Source organism: Benincasa hispida, chromosome 12 (assembly GCF_027475165.1).
Source record: "Benincasa hispida cultivar pf3 chromosome 12, pf3_genome.v1.1, whole genome shotgun sequence".
Taxonomy (NCBI): Eukaryota; Viridiplantae; Streptophyta; class Magnoliopsida; order Cucurbitales; family Cucurbitaceae; genus Benincasa; species Benincasa hispida.
Window position 1 is genome coordinate 34,732,620 of NC_143489.1, and position 21,975 is coordinate 34,754,594.

General features: G+C 34.2%; 1 protein-coding gene and 1 pseudogene across 1 annotated transcript; both read left to right on the forward strand.

The window, feature by feature from the left end:
* Positions 1-7,068: 7,068 nt before the first annotated feature.
* LOC120092837 (DNA-directed RNA polymerase II subunit RPB7-like) lies at positions 7,069-11,108 on the forward strand. Its single transcript, XM_039051063.2, has 7 exons — positions 7,069-7,215; positions 7,933-8,063; positions 9,038-9,203; positions 9,298-9,348; positions 10,138-10,203; positions 10,296-10,364; positions 10,803-11,108. The coding sequence occupies exons 2-7, from the start codon at positions 7,948-7,950 to the stop codon at positions 10,863-10,865; spliced, it is 531 nt and encodes a 176-aa protein (XP_038906991.1). The 5' UTR covers positions 7,069-7,215; positions 7,933-7,947; the 3' UTR covers positions 10,866-11,108.
* A 5,160-nt stretch (positions 11,109-16,268) lies between these two features.
* On the forward strand, positions 16,269-17,300 carry LOC150031958 (serine/threonine-protein phosphatase 7 long form homolog; annotated as a pseudogene).
* Positions 17,301-21,975: the final 4,675 nt, after the last annotated feature.

Genomic DNA, 21,975 nt, shown 5'->3' on the forward strand with positions numbered 1-21,975 from the left:
GCTATTTGTATTTACTTGACTTTACTGCCAACGTGGCTGCTACTTACTTTCAACTAACATTCAAATTAATTTCACTCTTTAATTAATGAGGTTAAATTAATTTCACTCTTTAATAATAAATGCACCCAACTCTCTCCAACAACCACTTCTTTTTCCCTATTCTATTTATAGATGACTTCTCACTCATACTTTTTATATTTTCACTGTCTTTCTCCACTATGGGTGTTAAACCTTAAAAAAGGTATGCTTTTGTTGGTTACTCTTTAGTTCAATTTATTTTATTTTATTTTATTTGTTGGTTACTCCTTAGCTCAATTTATTTTATTTTATTTCTAATCTAACTATCATTATTTTGTGTTTCTTTTAGGGTCCAAACTAATTGCACAAATCATTCCTAATTAGTTTGAGGAGGTTTGTTATTTTGAGGTTCAGAGTATCTCCCCTTTTTTAGGACTTTTTTTTTTTTTTATGGAAATATGTTATTTGTTAATTGTTGGTCACATTTTTTTTGGGAATACTAGTTCACAAATTTTTTTATTAATGGTTGGCAACATTATATTTTTTAATCTGATACTTCTCAAATTTTTTATGAATTATGGGTGAAATAGTACTGTTATGTAATTTTTTTAATCTAATAATACGTTCATTTCAATGGGTGAAAAAAATGAGGATCTCCTCATGAGGATCTCGATCATGAGGATCTTCATGAGCGAGATCCTCCTCATGAGCGAGATCCTCATTGTTTTTTTAGTATTTCTATTTACTTGACTTTACTATTTTTATTTACTTGACTTTACTACCAACGTGGCTGCTAAAGACCTCTTTTCGATCATGAGAATTATTTCGCACTCTCAAATACAGTTGTTCATAACACTAACCACGTTATTGAACAACTACCAAAGGATAGAGAGACAACTGACATATGCTAGGCACTACATTAGGCAGTTGACCTTCTTTCGCCTAATTTACGAGAGTGACTTGGCATGTCGTGAAAGCACCCGAATGGATAGACGTACCTTTACGATTCTATGTAATATGCTACGGTCTTGTTTAGAACCAACAAGATGTATGGACGTCGAAGAGATGGTTGTGATATTCCTACACATTCTTGCACACGATGTCAAGAATCGAGTGGTACACAGAAACTTTTCGAGGTATGGCGAGACAGTTTCGAGATATTTCAACGCAATTCTTAGGGCAGTCTTAAACTTCACACTGTTTTGTTAAGAAAACCAGAACCGATCACAAATACATGCACCGATGGAAGATGGAAGTGGTTTCAGATACAAAAAGTACTCAGTTTTTTATATGAATACGTCATAAATATGCATGCAATGATAGACTTTTTTTTTAATTCATTCTGATCACTTGAGAGAAACAGAATTGTCTAGGTGCGCTAGACGGCACATATAATAAAGTGAATGTTAGTGTCGTAGATCGACCTCGATATAGGACGAGAAAGGGAGAGATTGCCATAAACGTTCTTGCGGTGTGTGATCAAAATGGGGAGTTCATCTTCGTTTTGCCAGGGTGGGAAGGGTCTGCAGCCGATTCAAGGGTTCTTAGGGATGTGGTTTCGCGACCGTACGAATTGAGGGTTCCAAAGGGTATTATAATAACCGCATACGTTATTTAAACATGCGTACATGCCACAACACATGTGCATGACATTTCAAAATGTATACAGGATACTATTATCTATGTGATGCTGGATACCCCAATTCTGAAGGATTCTTGGTGCCGTACAAAGGGGAATGATACCATCTCTCCGATTGGCGTGGAGCAGGAAACGCACCGACAACTGCAAGAGAATTTTTCAACATGAAACATTCTTCAGCAAGGAACGTTATCGAGCGAGCATTTGGGTTGCTAAAAGGGCGGTGGGCTATTCTTAGGGGAAAATCATTATACCCAATACAAGTCCAATGTCGAACAATAACTGCATATTGCCTTATTCACAACTTAATCACAAGGGAGATGGGAATCGGTGCAATGCTTAACGTGCCCGATGAGGAAAATTCTGCATCAGTTGGTCTTGATGGGGATCACATTGAATTTGTTGAACCATTGGAGGAATGGACCAAGTTCAGGGATGACTTAGCAGTCGAAATGTTTACTCAATGGCAAAGAGCATGATTATTCAATGTTCATTGCTTACGTTTCTTTTAATATTGAATGAAATTTAATTATGGAACATTTTAAGTATGTCGTGAAAATGTTTTATGCCAAGACTCTGTGTGAACAAGTTAAATTGGAATATATAATTTCAGCAGTTTATCCTTTGATTGTGCATGTGTTTAATTTATAGCATCTTTTCATTCAACAAACATATGCATGCAGCATAATGGCAGGTAATGGTAAGAGGTCTAGACATGTATGGTCGAAGGTGGAAGACGCTAAGTTGGTGGAAGCTCTATTGTATTTTGTGGAGACCGGTTGGAGGTCTGACAATGGGACGTTTCGACCAAGATACCTACAACACTTGGAGCGAATTCTGCATGAGAAAGTACCCAGGTGCGCACTAAATCAGAATACCATCGAGTGTAAGGTGAGAAGTCTGAAGAAACAATACAACGCAGTATCAAAGATGTTAAGTCAGTCGAGGTTCGGCTGGAACGAGGAGTTCAAATGTGTCCAGGTCGAGAGGGATTTTCGATCTTTGGGTTCGGGTAAGATTCTAGAAAAAAAATGTGCAGGTACGTGTTATAATATAAATATTAATAATGTGTATGTGTATCAATGTAGAGTCATCCCAATGCGAAGGGCATGTGGAACAAGTCATTCCCACATTACGATGACCTCTCCACCGTATTTGGGAAAGACAGAGCAGTAGGGCAATCAAGTGAGGACCCATACGTGATGGCGACGAATGCATTCAGAGAGTTTGAAGATGAGATTCGACTTGGATCACAGGATTGTCACACACTTAAGGTTCGCCAGACAGAATCACCATTAAATCAAGATGAAATAAATGAAGAGCCAGCAGAGCAATCTACAGATAGAGCGAGTGTACCTACCGAGTCATCTCGAGGCAGTAAGAGGAAGAAGCCATCATTCCAAGCTGAAATGATCGACATCATGAGATCGACTGTTGAAATGCATAGCACACACATGGGTAAACTTCATCGTGGCAAAAGGAAAAGTATGAGTTGGAGTTCGTGTAAAATCCGAACCCTAATTACTTTAAGTAAGAGTAAGTAATGAGATGTCTCCTAATGAGTTAAATGAAGCCATATTTTAGGAGGGTTAGAAGAAGAAAGCAAGAAGAAATAAGCACTTGTGTAGCTAAGTGTAAACACACCCTGAATTCTAAGTTCTTAAACAAGTATGTTTAGCCAAAGGAATGATATATTAAATATTTAATAAGTGAAAATTCTTGTTATTTATAGAAGTTGTGGAGAAAGGAAAAGGAAAACACATTAAATAAGGAAACTCACTTATTGATTTGGCACGTAGTGGTTAATCCTTGAATTCGGGAGGCGGCAGGAAGATTAAAAGGAAGAGGAAATTTGAAAGCTTGGTTTTGACAATCTACATGAGCAAATTTAGTGAAATCGATGTCATTTGAAAGTTGGGAGAATCTAGTTTTCAAGGTTGTCTTGCCGGAGAAAGATTGCAGGAGAAGAAGAATAGAAAGTGATGAAAATACAGAAGAGACAGAATCTCGGGTTAATTAGGGCCCGAGGTGAAGATTGGAAGCTCTAGGCCAAAATATAAGGAATTTTTGGCTGAAATTTTAAGGTAAGAAAGTAACTCAATTCTAAACATGTTTGTAGAAGAAAGTTTCTTCGAAAGAGGTCTGGATTTTGAGTTATGAATTTTTAAAGTTGTAACAGAGAATCTGTGCATAAGCAGACAGCTGCATGGGAAGAACAAGCAAACAGCTCACTGTGGAGATTATAGCGAGATTTTGTGATGAGGATCTCGCTAATGAAGGAAATATCGCTAATTTTGTGATGAGGATCTCGCTTTAGAAGGGAATCTCACTAGAAATTCGGCTGAATCTCCCTGGAAAGGTGAGTATCGCTAGGATGAAAGGATCTCGCTCATGAGAAGAATTCACTCATGATGAGTATCTCGCTGGTAAAGCTGTCTTTGATGATGAAAGTTCCATTTGAGGTATTTTGCTAGGAATTCTAAGTAGTTTAATCGGGAATTATGTCCTTTTTAGAAACCATGATTTCCTTAAAGTTATTTCTCGTGCTAAGTGTTAGAAACTATGATTTCTTTGAAGATATTCCTCATGCTAAGTGTTTAAATGAAGTGCCAAGCAACGTATTTGTGAAACTGTCTCTCATGCTAAGTAAAGCATGTTTTCCATGGAATTGACATGATGTAAATATGTTATCTTGTCCAAATATTTTCAGCATGTTTAAGTAACTCTATTTTTATGATGAACTAGTATGATGATTTGACACTAAGCCTTGGTGTTCAACTAAATGTTTATGACTAGTTTTACTTAAAACGCGATACCGAAGGACATTTGAGAAGGTATCCGCCCAACCAGATACTGAAGGACATTTGAGAAGGTATCTGACCAACTTGGTACCGAAGGACATTTGAAAAGGTATCTTAGCAGCTCGATACTGAAGGATATTTGAGAAGGTATCTGAGCAGAAGTACCCAAGGTATGACGGTACTCAGATATAACCACGTGGACGTAGGTAATACGACGTCGAGGGATTGAGCAAAAGGGATTCTCCTCGACTAAGGTTAACGTTGAGGGTTAGATCTAGTAGTTCACTCTGAACTAAGGATAAAGGCAGTCATATCTTCTCCTAGGCTAAAAGGATAGTTTGGAATTGCTAATGCTAATTAATATTTATCAACACATGATGTTACTAATGTATGAGTTTTCCAAGTATGTTTTCTATATCTAATGTATGCTAATAGTTTTTACAAGCTAGTTCAACATGATTTAAGGCAACTTATTTTATAAAGTATGAAGCATGCGTTAGGGTTAAAACTAGGCTTGATGTGCTATGTTCATATACCTAAGATTGCTAAAGGACATGCATTGATATTCCTAAACACAATGAAGAGGAGTACTGAAGGTAAGAAAGGTATCTGAATAAATGTACCTAAGGTGTTGACGGTACATAGAAACCTCCACGTACACGTGGGTAGTTTTGAAGGAGAGGTCGAAGTATGGGTCTCCTAGGCCATAAACCAGCAAAGAAAGGCTGAAGTATGGGTCTCATGGCCGATAACAGACGTTGGGAGCTAGAACGAGGTATGCTCGTTCTCAACTAAGGAATAATGATGTTTAATGGTGTTTAAGAGTAGTTATCAATACTAATGTTTAGAGGAAGTTGCTTAAAATGCCCATCAATATATTTTTAAAGAGATCGACATAGGGGTCCCTCCTAGCCATAGCTCAGTATGAAGAGATCGAAGTAGGAGTCTCAATTAAGATTCAGGTTTCAGATACAATGGTTGTAAAGGTTTTATGTACACGGTTGCTTGGTATATTTTAGTTCCAGTATTATGTTTTCGAGCTTTCAGTTTAAGCATGAGATTTATGTTTTATTAAGTCTCTCACTGGGCTTCTAGCTCACGTTTTCAAATGTTTCTTTCAGGTAGCGGTCAGTTCCCAAAAGACTATTCTGCTATTACTCTATCACTCAAAGAAGCAGGTTGAGGGAAGCGTAATTGAAGACCTATGTTAGTTAGTACACATGTGTCTGTCTAGTGACTAGTATTCTTGATGGGGCTCACTAGGTTGTATTATCTATGTATAAACAATGTTGTGAAACCTTGTAATGTAAATGTGTTAAGTTTTGAGTTATTATGTATGTATTCAGGGTTTGAGCAAGGTTTAACAGGTAAGATAGGCAGTAAGTGCCACCAAAAGGGTTGGTAACTACTACAGTCACCATTCCATCCAGGTTAGAGGGTAATCTAGTATGGGGTGTGACAATTCGGGCGTCGGAAGGAAATAGTAAATGCCATATACAGCATTGATGGCCTGGATGAGGATGATTAGGTCACCCTTATTGACCTCTTGTCACAGACATTCAGAAGATAGATTGCTTCCTTGCAGTACCAGAACACGCACGAAAGAGGAAGAAACATGTAGACTGACCACACCCCTATATTTTGTTTATAGTTCTTTTGGATAACAGCAAATGGATAATGGACTGTCATGTCGAAAAGAATGATAACTTTTGCATATGTCATGACATGTAATTTTTGTGTTTGTATTATAAATATCGAAAAGAACATATATTTTGTGAATTTTTTTTGGAAACGGCCACATGTTTGGTCGGTTCATATTATTTTTGTGATCTTATGAAAAATGTTACTATACTACATCACATTCTCACCATCATAATCAAATGAAAGGTAATTATCCTATATACAATTTCAATTCCAAATATACTATCCATATTATATAAAAATAAACTGTATGATATGTGAAATAATAAAGTTAAGTTAGCAAGATTCAATATATATACATACAATATACCAATTAGTAATTGGGATAATTACCTTCAATATATATACACACAATATATAATATGCCAATTAATTGAGCAGTAATATGAAATATATTTTGTTGGTATGTTTTACCGATTGAAAAGAATTAGAATTATTACAGTTTTTGAAAAGAATATATGAAAAATAATCTATTATGTTCTACAAATTGAGAAAAAAAATTGAGATTGTCCAGTTTATGTCATAAATGATTTGAGAAAATACGTGTATATTTGAATATTAATCAACAATAGTAAAACATAAAACTAAAAAATAAAAGAATGAAATAAAAAACAAATAGAAAAAAATAGAACTAATCTCATTCACAAAAAAACTGCATCAAATCCCCAACTCAACTCAACACTACACCACAAACACAAACACAAACACAAACAATAATTACCAACTCAACTCAACTCTGCAAACAAACACAGACAATTTAACTCGATAATTTAACTTCAGATAATAATTACCAACTCAACTCAACTTTCTACTTTTATCACATACCAAACACACCCTTGATCATTTTCATCATCAAGCGGTAAAAAAGAGAGTTTTGAAAAATAGGTCAAAAATACACCATCTAACTCCAAAAAGGTTATTTTCGTCAATTTTCCCCAAACCTTCGAGTTCATTCTCACTTCACCTTTCACGCACTCTCTCTCTCCCTGCTTGACGTTCTTGCCGCGCCGCCGTCTCTCTCCGTTCAGCGCCATCGCAGCCGCCGCCCTCCTACCGGTATTCTTTTGATCTTCTTCACTACAACTCACGTTAGAACTTGTGTAACGAAAGAAACAGGATGTTGCGCGTATAGTTGGGTTTGATGTTAAGAAGATCAAATACTGCTCTGAGTTTATTGGTTGAATATCCATTCTGTTCTAATACTGTACATTGATTTCGGTTTGGTATTTTCCCCTCTTCTTTTGCACGATCCCAAATTGAGTCGAGAAAACCCTATTCAGCATTTGTTGTTTCTTTAACCTATCATTCTCAGATTCTTGATTTCTTCTTTCTCTATTCCTTAGTCTTCTTCGGAATGTATTTTAATGGGCAAATAACAATTTACACGCTCAATTTAAAACTAAACTAATGAACTACGGGACTATATCAATTTAAACCCTAAACTTTCATAATTGTATCAATTTAAATCCTTCGTTATATTTTATTTGAATACAGTTATGAATATTCAAGGTTTAAATTGATATATTTATGAATGTTCTGGTTTAAATTGATATATTTATGAAAGTTTAGGGTTTATGTTGATATATTTATGAAAGTTGATTTATATTGATACAATCCAGAAAGTTTAAGGTTTAGATTAATACAATTTTTAATTTAAAATGATAAAATCCCCAAAGTTTAGGGTATAAATGGATATTTGTTCTATTTTAATTTACTAACTTTTCATACGCCATTCAAGTTGCATTCATTGAGTTCAAGTGAATTTTCGTTCAGGTAGAGGAAGCCAATATGTTCTTCCACATAGTTTTGGAGAGGAATATGCAGCTACACCCACGGCATTTTGGCCGTAACCTCCGTGACAACATCGTCTCAAAACTTATGAAAGATGTTGAGGGCACTTGCAGGTTTCTTAACTGTTTTCTCTACTTTTTGTATGCTACGACATTCCTGTTGCTGTTAATTTTCTTTTTGTTAACTTTAGAGGAAAATGCATGTGATAAGATGAAGTGCTAGATTTGGTCTTGGATTATGAGGTCATTGGGTGGCATCCTATTAGCTTTATTTCACCTGTAAGGCGGCAATTATGTGATTTCTGTCATTCTATTTAACTTTTCTTCTTAGTGTTTTCAATGGATGATGTAATAATGTGAAAACATATTGTTAATATGTTTGATAGAGAGTGGTTGGACATCTGAGAAATATGTGAAAAGATAGTTGTTTTAATAGACATCTCAGATTTTTACCTTAGTTGTTTCGATAGACATCCACTCTCATTGAAGCAATGAAACTTCCAAGTTCCAATGGGGCGATGAACAGAGTACGAAGAAGTTCAGATTACTAATTGGGCAATTGATGTTGGTGGTCAGGTCAAATATTAGGGAAATTTTTTTATTTATCTATACAGTTTTAAATCTTGATTAGAAATGTCCAAAGAAGTGAGAATTACAAAAAAAAGGTGGGGATGGTGTTAGGTCACACTCCATTGATATTAGAATTAGGGTATCTTTTTCTTGGGTCCTTCACCTTTCTGTTTTATGAATGTGAGATCTCTACTGTTCAAACCAGAGGAAGGCATTCTCCTCTAACACCATGTACAAAGGCTCAAAATTACCTTGCCTTAATGGGATAGAGGGAGCATAACTGATGATTGTTTTTATTTTTGTTTCCTTGCATTTTTCCTGTTGTTGAATGGTATCATAAAATTCTATTATGATGCATATGCATGTCAGTTCATCTTTATATTTATATAAAAAAAAACATGCCGGTTCATAAATTGATGAATTGATGGATGATATTTCTTTTGAAAGTTGATGCCTTTTTCAATTAGTGAACAGTAAAAGGGATTTCGTTATTGAAAAACTTTTATACCTTGACACAGCGGCCGTCATGGTTTCGTAGTGGCAATTACAGGAATTGAGAATATAGGGAAAGGATTGATTCGTGATGGGACAGGTTTCGTCACTTTTCCCGTCAAATATCAATGTGTCGTGTTTAGACCATTCAAGGGAGAAATTTTAGAAGCAGTTGTTACTATGGTAAACAAGGTATGTCTATGTCACTTTTTTGCTATCTAGAAAGTAATTAATGAGTTTATTTTAAAAATAGATATATTAATGACTGCATCTGCGATTATTGTAGATGGGGTTCTTTGCTGAAGCTGGACCAGTCCAGATTTTTGTTTCAAACCATGTGAGTGTAAATTTGTAGCATATTTCAATTATTACCTTTTTTCTCTTCTCTCCCATGTTACAAACTTACAAGCCACCAAGTATCTTGGTGCTTGGATTTTTTTCCAATAGTTTTATGAAATCTATGAAACTGTTCCTTACCAAATATATTTGTGGGGTGGGACATCATGGTAGTGATGCTCAGAGAGGTTCCTTTATGGCAATGGAACTCTTTTGTCACATTGTCCACAAAATTGTGTAATGTGTATTTAGTGAGAATTAGAAAAGTAATTATATGAAAAAATGAATTATAAAAATATTGAAAGAAATTCATAAATTCGTTATGAATGCCGTCACTGACTTTAGTTGTAGTGTTCGTTGTTCAGTGAAGTATTTAAGCAAGCTAACACTTCTTTTAAAGTTTCTAGTTTGTTGCTTTGATATTTCTCAGCATTGTTGCGCCATGTAAACGCATGCATCTTATGCTCATCAACCCTATAACAAAATTTTCATTTCCAAGCTTTTCATATCAATGCAAATCATATATCCATCCTGACGACGAACATCTTTATTCATAATGTATTTATTTGCTAGCTTTCCATTATGAGACTGCTTAGTGCTTACCAATCTTAGGCTAATGATCCATGCCAACATACCGAATCTAAATGGGACAAAGACCTCTACTCGAATTTACTCCCACTAAACTGAATCTGTTACATCATCTTGGCTTTTATTTCTATCATATATCATACATTTTCTCCCATTAATGTGCTGAACTTTCACTGAAGTTATCTCACGTCTTATGTTTTAGTTGATACCAGATGATATGGAGTTTCAGTCCGGGGATGTGCCAAACTATACCACTTCGGATGGATCAGTATATTTCTATTTTACATTCATTCTCGCACATAGACTGATAATGCTCTCATATTGTGTTAGATTTAGTGAATTATTTATGTTTTCTTGTAGGTTAAGATTCAGAAGGACAGTGAAGTTCGATTGAAGATAATCGGGACTCGAGTAGATGCAACTGAAATTGTAGTGCCTTCTCTTCCTTATTTAGTATTGTTTTTTCAAAATTTTCTGTTCTGTCCTCAGCATGGTGCAATGTCAATTTTTATTTTCCATGCAAATATAGTTTTTGGCCTTCATCCTAAGTAATTTAAGGCGTTCTCCCGTTTATCTTAGTTCTGGAGTAGGTGATATGTTGATATTTTAACGATAGAAAAGATATAATATATATATTAGGCTGAATGAATTTTAGTTAGGAGATTCATTTTAACCTTTTATATGAAGGTTTAAAAGTTGTATCCAATGGTACAATTGATCTATTTAGGATATATTTTCTCAAGTGGTAAAAATATTTAAAACTGGAACAACTCCCTGTTAGTTGCGTTTGTGACTTGGATAGAATCTGTGTGCCATTATCAAATTCTGGAATCTGCTGTCTCATTCAACTATTGCTTTTGCTTGCAGTTTTGTATTGGAACCATAAAAGATGACTTCTTGGGTGTGATCAATGACCCTTCGGCAGCTTAGGTGTTCATCTTGTTCCAGAATCATTCCTTACACTGGAGTTGTCAGTTTGTATATTGTTATTTATTAACCTTATCATTAGGGGAAAAAAATCTAATTTTGCTGTATAGTTTGTACATTTTTTCTACTGCTTATCCACATAGTTATATGGATCCTTTTGCCAATTACTTGGTCTGGTGGTATTTAGAATGAGAAACATATTCATATGATTAAATTATAAATTTATTTCCTATAGTTCGGTGAAAATTAGAATGTCCTGAACCACTAGACGATAGGGCATACTTGTCCGACTGCCATCATACTATGATCATAGTATGAATAGTTTTTTAAAATTGTCAAGATAAGTATAATGACAATTTTAACCTTTATGGTTTGATCACCTCTATAAATTGTCTTTATTGTTTTGAAATAGCTTTCATTAATAATCTCTATCGAATGAAATCGTTACTTTCCTGTTTAATATGACTTTATTTCTCTTTTTAAAATTGTCAAGATAAGTATAATGCTTTCTCGACATTAGCATCACGACAACTATTGTCACTCCAACATCTTTGCTTCCAAGTTTAGGGGTGCTTCCTTATCATCTTTCCAAAGTACCATTGAACTTACCAAATTACGAACAAACAATTTTACTATCTCAATCTCAAATTTCATTAACGAGAGGTAACTTTAAAATTAATTTATCTTATGTGGTTCGGATAAATTGTGAACTAAATCACAACCTATTGCTTCGATTTAGTTTGGTCTAAAGAATGTTACAAATCATCTCGAATCAATTAATTTTTTCACTTCTAAGCACTGGTAGTTCTTTGTTTAATGGGAAAAAAAGAAGTGGTAATCTAAAGGGATGTTCTTAGAGTAATGTATCGCATTTATTTCTTATTGCTATACTTGTGAATTAAAAAAATATTTAGATAATTTAATAGAACTAAATTTACTAATTTTGACTTTAGTTTCTAAAATTAGTTAAACAATTGATTTTTTTTTTTTTTAAATTTTGAGAACATTGCACTTAATTGTAATAGTCATAGTTAAATAATTCTTGGTCTTCGTCTCTATTGTGAACTATTTTCTTCATTATAAATTTTCTTTCAGAATTTTTCTGGAAGTTCAAACTTGATGGACAAAATGACCACATTTCTAATAATAATAATAATAATAGAATTTAAATATAACTATAACACTAAGTTGTTTTAAGTCAAAATGAGCATAACTCAATTGTCGCTCATATATGATAGCGATAAAGTTTGTGATTTGAATGTTTTCACACCCCCTACTACACTCAAGAAAAAAACATAATCATTAACTTATGTCCCTTTTATTATTTCGTCAGTAAATTTTAATGTTATGAAATACCATGTTTTTTTTTTTTTTGTATGATGAACTAATTAAAAAAATACAACTTTTAAGAAGATAATATCAATTTATATTCCTAACTTTCGTAAGTTGTTAAATTTATACCTTAAATTTTCAATTTTCCTCAAATTGAACAATAAACTTAGATGAATATTTTGATTTTTTTTCCTTGTATTCAATTTTTGCTAGTTCCCTAATTAATTTAAATGAAAAGCATAGTAAAAATCTAAAGAGAAAAAATACTCATTAATTTTAACTCATGGACCCATAATTTTGTGTGTTGGAAAAGGAAATGAGGGATATCAATGGGTGAAGTTGAACGGAGGTTGTTCAAAGCAATTACTCAACCTAGCAAAGCCACCTTGAGCAGTCCAACATGTTGGCCAAAGACCTCAACATCTCCTCCCATCTGACACTATTGACTTGTTGTATAACTCTTTCAATAATGTCAAATAGGACAAATATAAAATAAAAGGTAATTACAATTGATAGAATTTTTAGGAATAATAATCAAGTGTATAACATTATTTAAAAAAATTACAAATATAGATAAGTCTATCAGCGATAGACTTCTATCGTTGATAGACTCTTACTAGTGATATGGTCTATAACTGATAGACTCCTACCAATAATATGGTCTATCACTGATAGACTATTTAAATTTGGTCATATTTGTAATTTTTTTAATATTATGTTATATCTACTAATACTTTGGGTCTGTCTATATTTGCAACTATCCCTAAAATAAATATAGGAGCTCTCAATCCACGTTAAGGTAAGCAAACATAATCGTGCTCAATACTACTCAGAGAATGAGAGCATGTTGACCAAAACAACACCAAAGTGTGAGATCTTTATAGTAGGTTGTCTAAAGTTAAACCAAAATCGACATGTCGACCAGATTCACACACCAACAAATTTAAATGAAATCAAATCATATATAAAATTATATCCCCTAATACAGCTAAGAAATCCTCAAACAACTTTTCCAAAACCCACAAATTTGAAAGAAAAAAAAAAAGAACTACAATGTCATTTGCTTGGAAATTCTTCAAACAAACAAAGATTAACAATGTTCTTTCTAATTTTAATGGGAAAAAAAATTGTTATTCTCCCATTAGAAAAAAAAATTAGGGAGTTGAAAGAAGAATGTTGAAATTGAAATGAAAAAAAGAGAAGGAATATGCAGCTACATTCACTGGTGTCAGAACTTATGAAAGATGTTGAGAGCACTTGCAAGTTTGTTTACTGTTTTTCTCAGACCTTTAATATTAATATTGTTGTTTTCAAAACTTATTAGAGAAATATTGTTGTTTTGAAACTTATTAGAGAAATGTTGTTGTTTTGGGAGTTCGAGGCTAGAGGTCGAACGTTGAGAACTCGACTAATGTGAAGATCGAACGTTGAGAACTTGACGAACAAAGAAAAACTTGGAAACAATATATAGGCCGAAACTTCAACCCTCAACAAGGGAAATCTCTCAAATCTCGCTTAGGTTGTCGAAGGTTGAAGTTTCGACACACATCCACCCTCGAGATTGCAGGTTTATTACTTTTCTTTTTCCCTCATAGAGGAAATAAAGTAATGAGATGGTATACTATATGTATCTGTGTACTCGAGCTGCTTCTAACAACCTATGAATTTTGTTATCATTTCGAATTAGACGGAGGCTTGTGGGATTGATTGAGGGGGTGAGGATGACTATATTTCTAGGAGCGAACTCCGGACGAATATGAAGCGCATGGATACAAGTTATGACTTGGAATGAAAGACAATTCCGAATTAGTTTTGTCTACAAACAAAATTTTGTATATTAGGTTGTCGAAGTTTACACACATGTCGAAACTTCAAAGCGATTAAGGAGATAAGTGGGCTGAAGCAGATTAAGGAGAGAGCGAGATTCAAAGCAAGATTTTAGGAGAGAGCGAGATTCAAAGCGAGAATGTTGGAGAGAGCGAGATTTAGTTTATATTGACTAATCTGACTAACATTGAACTTGGTAAAATGAAATGGTTGAATAATTGAAAAATGAGATTATTCAGGAATACACATTGAATGCTAAGATTACGCATTGAGTTTCTGGTAGTAGATCCATAATCAAAAAAGTGTTTGTGATTGTTCTAGAAGAAATGAAAGCTAGTAATCATTAATGGAAAAATAACAACAATAACAGAGAGAGCGAGATATTGAGAGAGAGCGAGAGTGAGAGAGCGAGATCTTAGGAGAGAGCGAGAGTCTTCACTTTATTTAAACTTTCCATAGAAATATATATATAAAAAAAGAGAAAAAAGAGCTAATAATCATACTATAATTGAATAATCATTAGACAATAAATTAATATATTATATTATTATACTATAATTGAATAATCATTAGACTATAATTGAATATATTAGATTATTATACTATAATTGAATAATCATTAGACAACAAATTGAATATATTAGATTATTATACTATAATTGAATAATCATTAGACAATGAATTGAATATATTAGATTATTATACTATAAATTGAATATATTAGATTATTATAATGTAAAACTTTATTGATTACAAAAAAAAAAAAAAAAAATTGAATATACAGTAGATTATTGTAAAAAAATTGAATATACAATAAAATGAATATATAATAAAAAAAAAATTATTTATTATTCAATCCCTAACTATCTGGAGCTCATCTTAGTAACGAAGGACACTTCCTTCGATTATATCCTAACTGGTTACAAAATCCACATCGTTTTCGAGTGGTTGGTTCTATCAAATCCATCTCGTTGTGATAACGTGAACTTTTCGGTCTACCAGGTCTTCTCAACAACGATGGATCAGGATGTAAAATGGGTATATTAGAATGCGTGATCCAGTAATCTTCATGCGGTACAGGTTGAAATTGAGGAGAGTAACATTCAGTATACGTTGACAATTTGTAGTAGTCCTCAATAAAATCTTCGTAGTTCATGTTAAAATGTGAGCAAACAGCCATAAAATGCGAGCATGGAATGCCGAATGCTTGCCACTTGTTATATGAACAGTACCGCTCGGTATGATAGCTTGTTCGAGATCACTAAGTATGAAACACTTGAGATAAATTGTAACACATGAAGAGGTGTGTTTAATTTCAGATCGACATGTTGGTATAATTGCAGCAGTGAACAATCCAGCAAATGGTTGGACAGGACCGAAATGTCACCATCATTTTTGCTTACGACATATCGTCAGCAACTTCAATAGAAAGTATAAATTTAATTCATTGAAAAATTATGTTTATCGTGTCGGATGTCAATTTCAAATTCGAAAGTTCAACAAAGCAATTGAAGATATCAAAGGAATAAATCGGAGTTGTCTGAGTTTTTTTGACAACATTAGTTTAGAGCAATGGACTCGAGCACATGATGGAGGATTTAGATATGGGTCGATGACGACAAATCTATCAGAGTGCATAAATGGAGTCCTCAAAGGAGCTCGAATGTTGCCTATAAATGCTCTTGCTCACATAACATTCTTCAAATGCGTGAACTATTTCAAGAAAAGAAGAGAAGAAATAAGGGATGCATTGGAGCGTAATTTTTTCGAGAAAAAAAGATAACATTCTTCAAATGCGTGAGTTTTTTACATTATTCTTTACCCTCACACTTTTCTCTACTATTCAATTATAGTCAATTTTAATTTATTTTTTTTTTTCATATCATGGCTTTAAACCCAGAACCTGTTGATCCCGATGTTTTGTACGACCAATCCATTCATCGATCATATATTGTATAGCGAGATCGTACTACTAGAAAAATATCTTGTAGACGTCTAGAGGCAGTTCTCCAGCGCATTATCCCGCTCCACCCTTAAATACTACCGCTACTGTGCACATCTGGATTCTATAGGGTTGCCATATTAGGATTTATTCAGTTGGACTGGCATCTGATCACAACCTTGGTCGAGAGATGGAGGCCAGAGACGCATACATTTCATATATCTGTTGGAGAGTGCACTATCACTCTACAAGACATAGAAGTGTTGTTGAGGTTACCTGTTGACGGTGAGCCGGTCACCGGAGTGATGTTAGGAACACAATTTCGTGAGCTCACAGATGATGCAGACGAGGAAACCGTCATAAGATATGTGCGAGCATATATACTACAAATGATGGGTGGAAGTCTGTTTTCAGATAAATCAAGTCATTTTGTTCACTTGATGTTCCTGCCATTGTTAGCTAACCTTCATGATGCGGGGCAGTATTTGTGAGGTGGAGCATACTTGGCATGGTTATATAAACAACTATGCAAAGCAACAAGACCTGAGGTTCGAGAGATAGCTGGGCCTCACAGACTTTTGCAACTATGGGCTTGGGAGCAATTTCCAACAATGGCTCCACAGCTACATCATGTTAATGACGCTCAGTTAGCTGGACGAGCCTACGGTTCTCAGTATGTTGTTTTAATTCAATTTAATTTTTATATCACTGATCTAGTTAATTTAAATTCTAAATTATCGATTTAAAAATTTAGGTGGAGAGACAAATTTTGTGTGACTAGGACAGCCACACATGTAGTCAACCGGTATAGATACATGTTTGATCTGCTTCAACCTGAACAGGTACATTACACTAAACCTAATTGATTATTTTATTCACATTTTTAATGTATTTGTCTTTAATATTCTCTAATATAATATTTTGTATTTCAGATTATTTGGGAGCCGTACAAAATTATTATGCATACTTTGCCTAATTTTTGTACGAATGGTCAAAACATATGGCGGACGATGAGTCCTCTCATATGTTTTCACATTGGTGAATGGTATCTTCCTGACAGGGTGATGAGACAATTCGGTTTTCAGTAGGATGTCTCAACGCTTTGTAATACTGAACCCGTACTGCATGATATTGACCTAAGGACTGGAGATTGGTCCGAAAAAGTTGCACATTTGGTAGTGCGATGGCACTATCGTGCAAGGTTTATTGCAGTGAGGGTTTCTCTTGAACAGTTTGACACAAATGTCACTCCAGAATATATTCATTGGTATAATAATATCACAAAGTGCTACGTCACTTGTCCGAGAGCAGTTGTGGGTCATCTGGTAAATGAATGAATATTATCTAATTATTTTTAATTTAAATTTATTTTAAATATTGTCTAATTGTTTTATAATTCACAGAGATCGAACAACAGTAGACTCCGTGAGGTTGTGAATGATCCAAACCAAGTTCTTGCTATATGTAGTGACAACCAAAGCTATATGGAGGAAATTCATTATATGTACAATATACCTATTGTACCTCCACCAGCTCCTAGATGTAGAAGATCTGTTCGGAAAGATGATGAGTTTGGAGGTTGCACATAATGTGGAAGAGTTGCCCCCTATGATGCAGACGCAGAGTCAAACTGATTATGTTAGTCCAATGATGATGATACCAGCATTTGGTTCAGGACATTATGACTCAGAGGCTGGTCCTTCGTCTTCATACGTGCATGGACATGACCGGGGTCGTGGAGAGCATAATGAATATTTATATTATAAAGCGCCTGCAGAGGTACCAGAGCAACATCAAGAAGAACCGAGCAACCTCAAGTTCGAAGTCAACGACAACAACCAGCTCGAAATTGACGACGTCCGCCTTGTGGGATACATTGATTTTTGTAATTATTTTTATATAAATGAGATATTTAATTTACATTTTTTATTTTTATGAGTTATTATTATTTTTAATTTATTCTTTTTAGAGTTTAAATAAAATAATAAAAAAAATTTAGAATTTTTTTTTATAAAATGAAAAATAAAAAAATAAAAAGAAGAAAGAAAGAAGAAGGTGGAATGTGTAATATTAAAAAACAAAAAAAGGAAAGTTTGTACGGTATTCTCGCTCTCGCTCTCGAATTTGATTGGAAAGTTCAGTGGCAAAAAGAAGGAGATTCATTAGCTCGTTATTTAATCAAACTTGCTGAGATGACAGAATCCGTAAAAATTATTCAACAAGCTTTGGAAGGAATTCCAGGGGGACCTTATGAAAATTTAGAAATACAATCTTTTGATAGAGGAAGGTCTCCGGAATGATAATTAAACAGACTCAATAATAATGTTAAGAAGGACAAGGTCGAGGGTTCAAAGTTCGACATACAAATGAAAGGAAGGTCGATGGTCGAATTTTGAACCCTCGACTTATTTTTTTAAAAAAACAACAATATTTTTCTAAATAGTTTCTAAAAGGACAATATCCTTTTAATTTTCCCGTTTTCCCTTACCTATTTTCCTTTTTGTTAACTTTATACTAAATTATATAAAACCCCTCTCAATAAATTTTTTGGATCCACCACTGTCGATGGATATATAAAAACAAGATCGACATTCATGCAATAAAAGGCACCTGATCGCTAAGTTTGAAGTATGCAATCGCGTAGGCTCCGTTTTGTAACCATTTGGTTTATGAAAATTAAACCTACAAATCCTACTTTCATTCATTAGTTTCCAAGTTTTGTTGGCTATATTTCAGAAGCGTTTTAAAACCAAAGGAGGTTTTTGTACAAATGACCTTCCCACAAGTGCATTTATGTTTATTGACCTACCCCTCACAAATGTATGAAATCTAACGTTTTGCTTACATCATACACACTGTCGTATTTTATAACATATCACGTTAGAGATGACCAAATCTATCGTATCTCTAATGCGATGATCATTCCTATCGCAATAAAAAAAAAGTTTCACAACAAACTGATGACTTGTAGAAATACAAGTTATTGTCACTTAAAAGTTGGAACAATTATAAAAAAACGCATTCATTTTAAGGAAAAGCGCGTAGAATTCATTACACATCATCAACTCATACAAAAGTAGTATTTTTGTTAAATCTGCTTCACTAGTGCATCTTATTACAGGAATTCAAGAAATTTTACTAAGTGTTGTACACCAAGCTAATGCAAGGCACACGTCCAAAGATGTTCGACGTAGAAGAGATACATTAGCTTGCGCCTTTTTTGTCAAATCACCACTTGCAGGTATGGGCATTCGACTGACGGGACTGAAAAGCTCAGAGATAGCAGGTGGCTGACCAGGGTATGAAATTTAATGAAGGTCTTGTCACAAGTTGCTAAAGAAAACGCCTATAAATAGGAAAGCTTACTGCCAAGTGAAAGAGTTAGAAAATCAGAAGTTAGACTCATTAGCATTCTTAGAGAAATCAGATAGCTAGTAGGAAGCTATATCGTTGCAACAAGAAAGTAGGAGGAAAGATCCATTGCCATCGTTGATCAAGAGGAGTTGGAGATCAAGCTCGAGAGAGGATTCTTCATCACTTCTTCACCAAGTTGGCTGACACACAAGCATTAAAATTAAGTCTAAGAAGACAAGAGGTTGAACTCTTCGGCTTGACTTCTTTCTTTTTACGTTTTACTCTCTCATTCATTCCATTCGATTAAGTTGAAATTGTTGTAAAAACACTTGCTATCTATAAATCCAATCTTATCTTTGATCATTCATCACTTGTATCTCTATTTACATTCAAATTTGTATGTGGCTGTCGATTTACTGACTTAATGAAAGCTTGAATTTCATACTTAAATCATCCTGATCAGCTGACTGAAGTAATCAAGTAGTTAAACCAGTTGGAAAAATAGCTTAACTCAAGAATGCATAGTAGCTTTAGAGATAAAATTACTTGTGTTTCCACCTGTTTATGTGACCAACACATGCACCCTAGAGATAGGAATATATGTGGCATTCACATTGAGAAGTGTTGAACGATATGATCTAAGAAACAGAGACCCTAACGCATATACATACATCTATTTGTAAACAAGTGTCCATACCATCTCCATCTTACTCTCATCACACACGCTTGTTCATCTTACTTGGAATCAACGCATATCCCCAACACTTAGTACCGTTCAACCATAAATCTCACTTTTCCTCTGAACTCCTATGTCTTCTTGTATATGTGCATTGAGGTTAGTGTAAATAATCTTCACTCACATTAATTTAGGAACTCTCTGCAAATTGAAGCAAATGCAAAACTTGTGTTAAATTGTTTTGAAATCCCTGTGTTCAACTCTGGACTTACTAGAAAACAGGAATTAGATTTATATTTGGATCTAACTTAGGAAAGCTTCTACACATTACGAATATGCTTGCACTCCAACGCATCATCCACTTTTCTCAGTTAGAGAAAAGATAATTTGTCGTTCATCTTCATTCATCTTATCCACTTATCATCATTTCCCATTTTCATTCAAGCACTTGTAGACTCACATCAATTATATCACATGTAATTAAATTTTCTCTTGTTAATTTGAACATTTCAAACTAACCCAAAATCTGATTTTCAACTTGAACCCATTGAGCTACCAAGGGGACGCCATCCCATTTCCCTTTTAACCGTCCAGCAATATGTCTATGCATCCAACACTACATCATTTAAGGTTTCCTTCTCTTGTAGTGTCCTATGTTGTCCAACACTTAGCCAACTTCTCTCCCTTGAATCCCCTATGCGTCCACCAATCTTCCCTTATGCATTCAACTGCAGAAAATCCACCACGACTATAAAAGAAGTTCAAAACAGAAATGAAGTCAAAACCTACACTTCGCAGTGTATTTAACCACCATATCCTATTTTTAGGATGCATGCGATGAGTGTTTGCCGCAAAAGATGTCTCTTTATTCCTAAAGGTAATCTCTTCTTGTTTTATGAGGTCTAATCTTTTTCTCTTTCAAGGAACACAAACCGTGAAAAAATTGGAGAAAATTTTATAACTTATCACGTTGACCATGTGTACCCCTAACGTGATAATCATCTTTATTGTGATCTCTTTTTTTCTCATAAAAGATGCAACAAACTGTGAAAAAATGGGGAAGACACAACAAAAAATGCTATCGCGATAGAGATGGTTATCGCGTTAGAGCTACAATAGATTTGGCTATCCCTAACGTGATTCGTTATAAAATGCGGTAGTGGGATATGACATAAGCAAAATGTTAAATTTCATATATTTATAAGGGGCGGATCAAAAAATTTAAAGACAATTGTGAGAAGGTCATCCGTACAAAAAAAAAAAGTAGTTTTTAAAAAACTTGTTTTTATTTTTGAAATTTGACCCAACTCTTTTACTTAATAAAGATGCAAATAATTGTAAGAAGCTGAGAGAAAACAAGCTTAATATCTAAAAATCAAAAACTAAAAACGAAATTGTTACCAAACGGGGCTAGAGCTTTGCTTTGCGATTTTGTTCTAATCATATCTTCATCCGTATAATTCTATTTTAGTTAAATACCACTCGTTTTCATACATTTTTCCATTCTTTTCTTTTCAATCATGTTTGTAACTGGAGAAAAACTTAAAAACATCTTTAATTTAATGAAATCCAAATTTATCTAAGTTCAAATGTTGCAAGACCATTTAAACTCAAGATCTTTTACATTTTGTTCTATTTTTTAAGTTTAAATGCTACTTTGGTGCTTATATTATCCGTCGAGGGTTGAGGCAAGGGCCAAAACTCATGGGTAAGCCCAAGCTAAGGGAAACTAGGAGGCGGCATGGAAAAGCCTGTGTCCCAAAAGGGAAAAGTCAGTCACTTAGGTTATGTGTAGGTCCGACTAGCCGAGCGGAAGGAACTATACTAATTGGGAAATAACTGAGCCAATGTCAACCTTGACACTTTGCAACCTCGAGGATCGCTGTTATCCTGACATTGTCGACATTATACATAATTATAGGCAAATCTCTGATGAAGAGCACTATAAATAGCCTCATTCAACAACCTAAAGGGGAGAAATT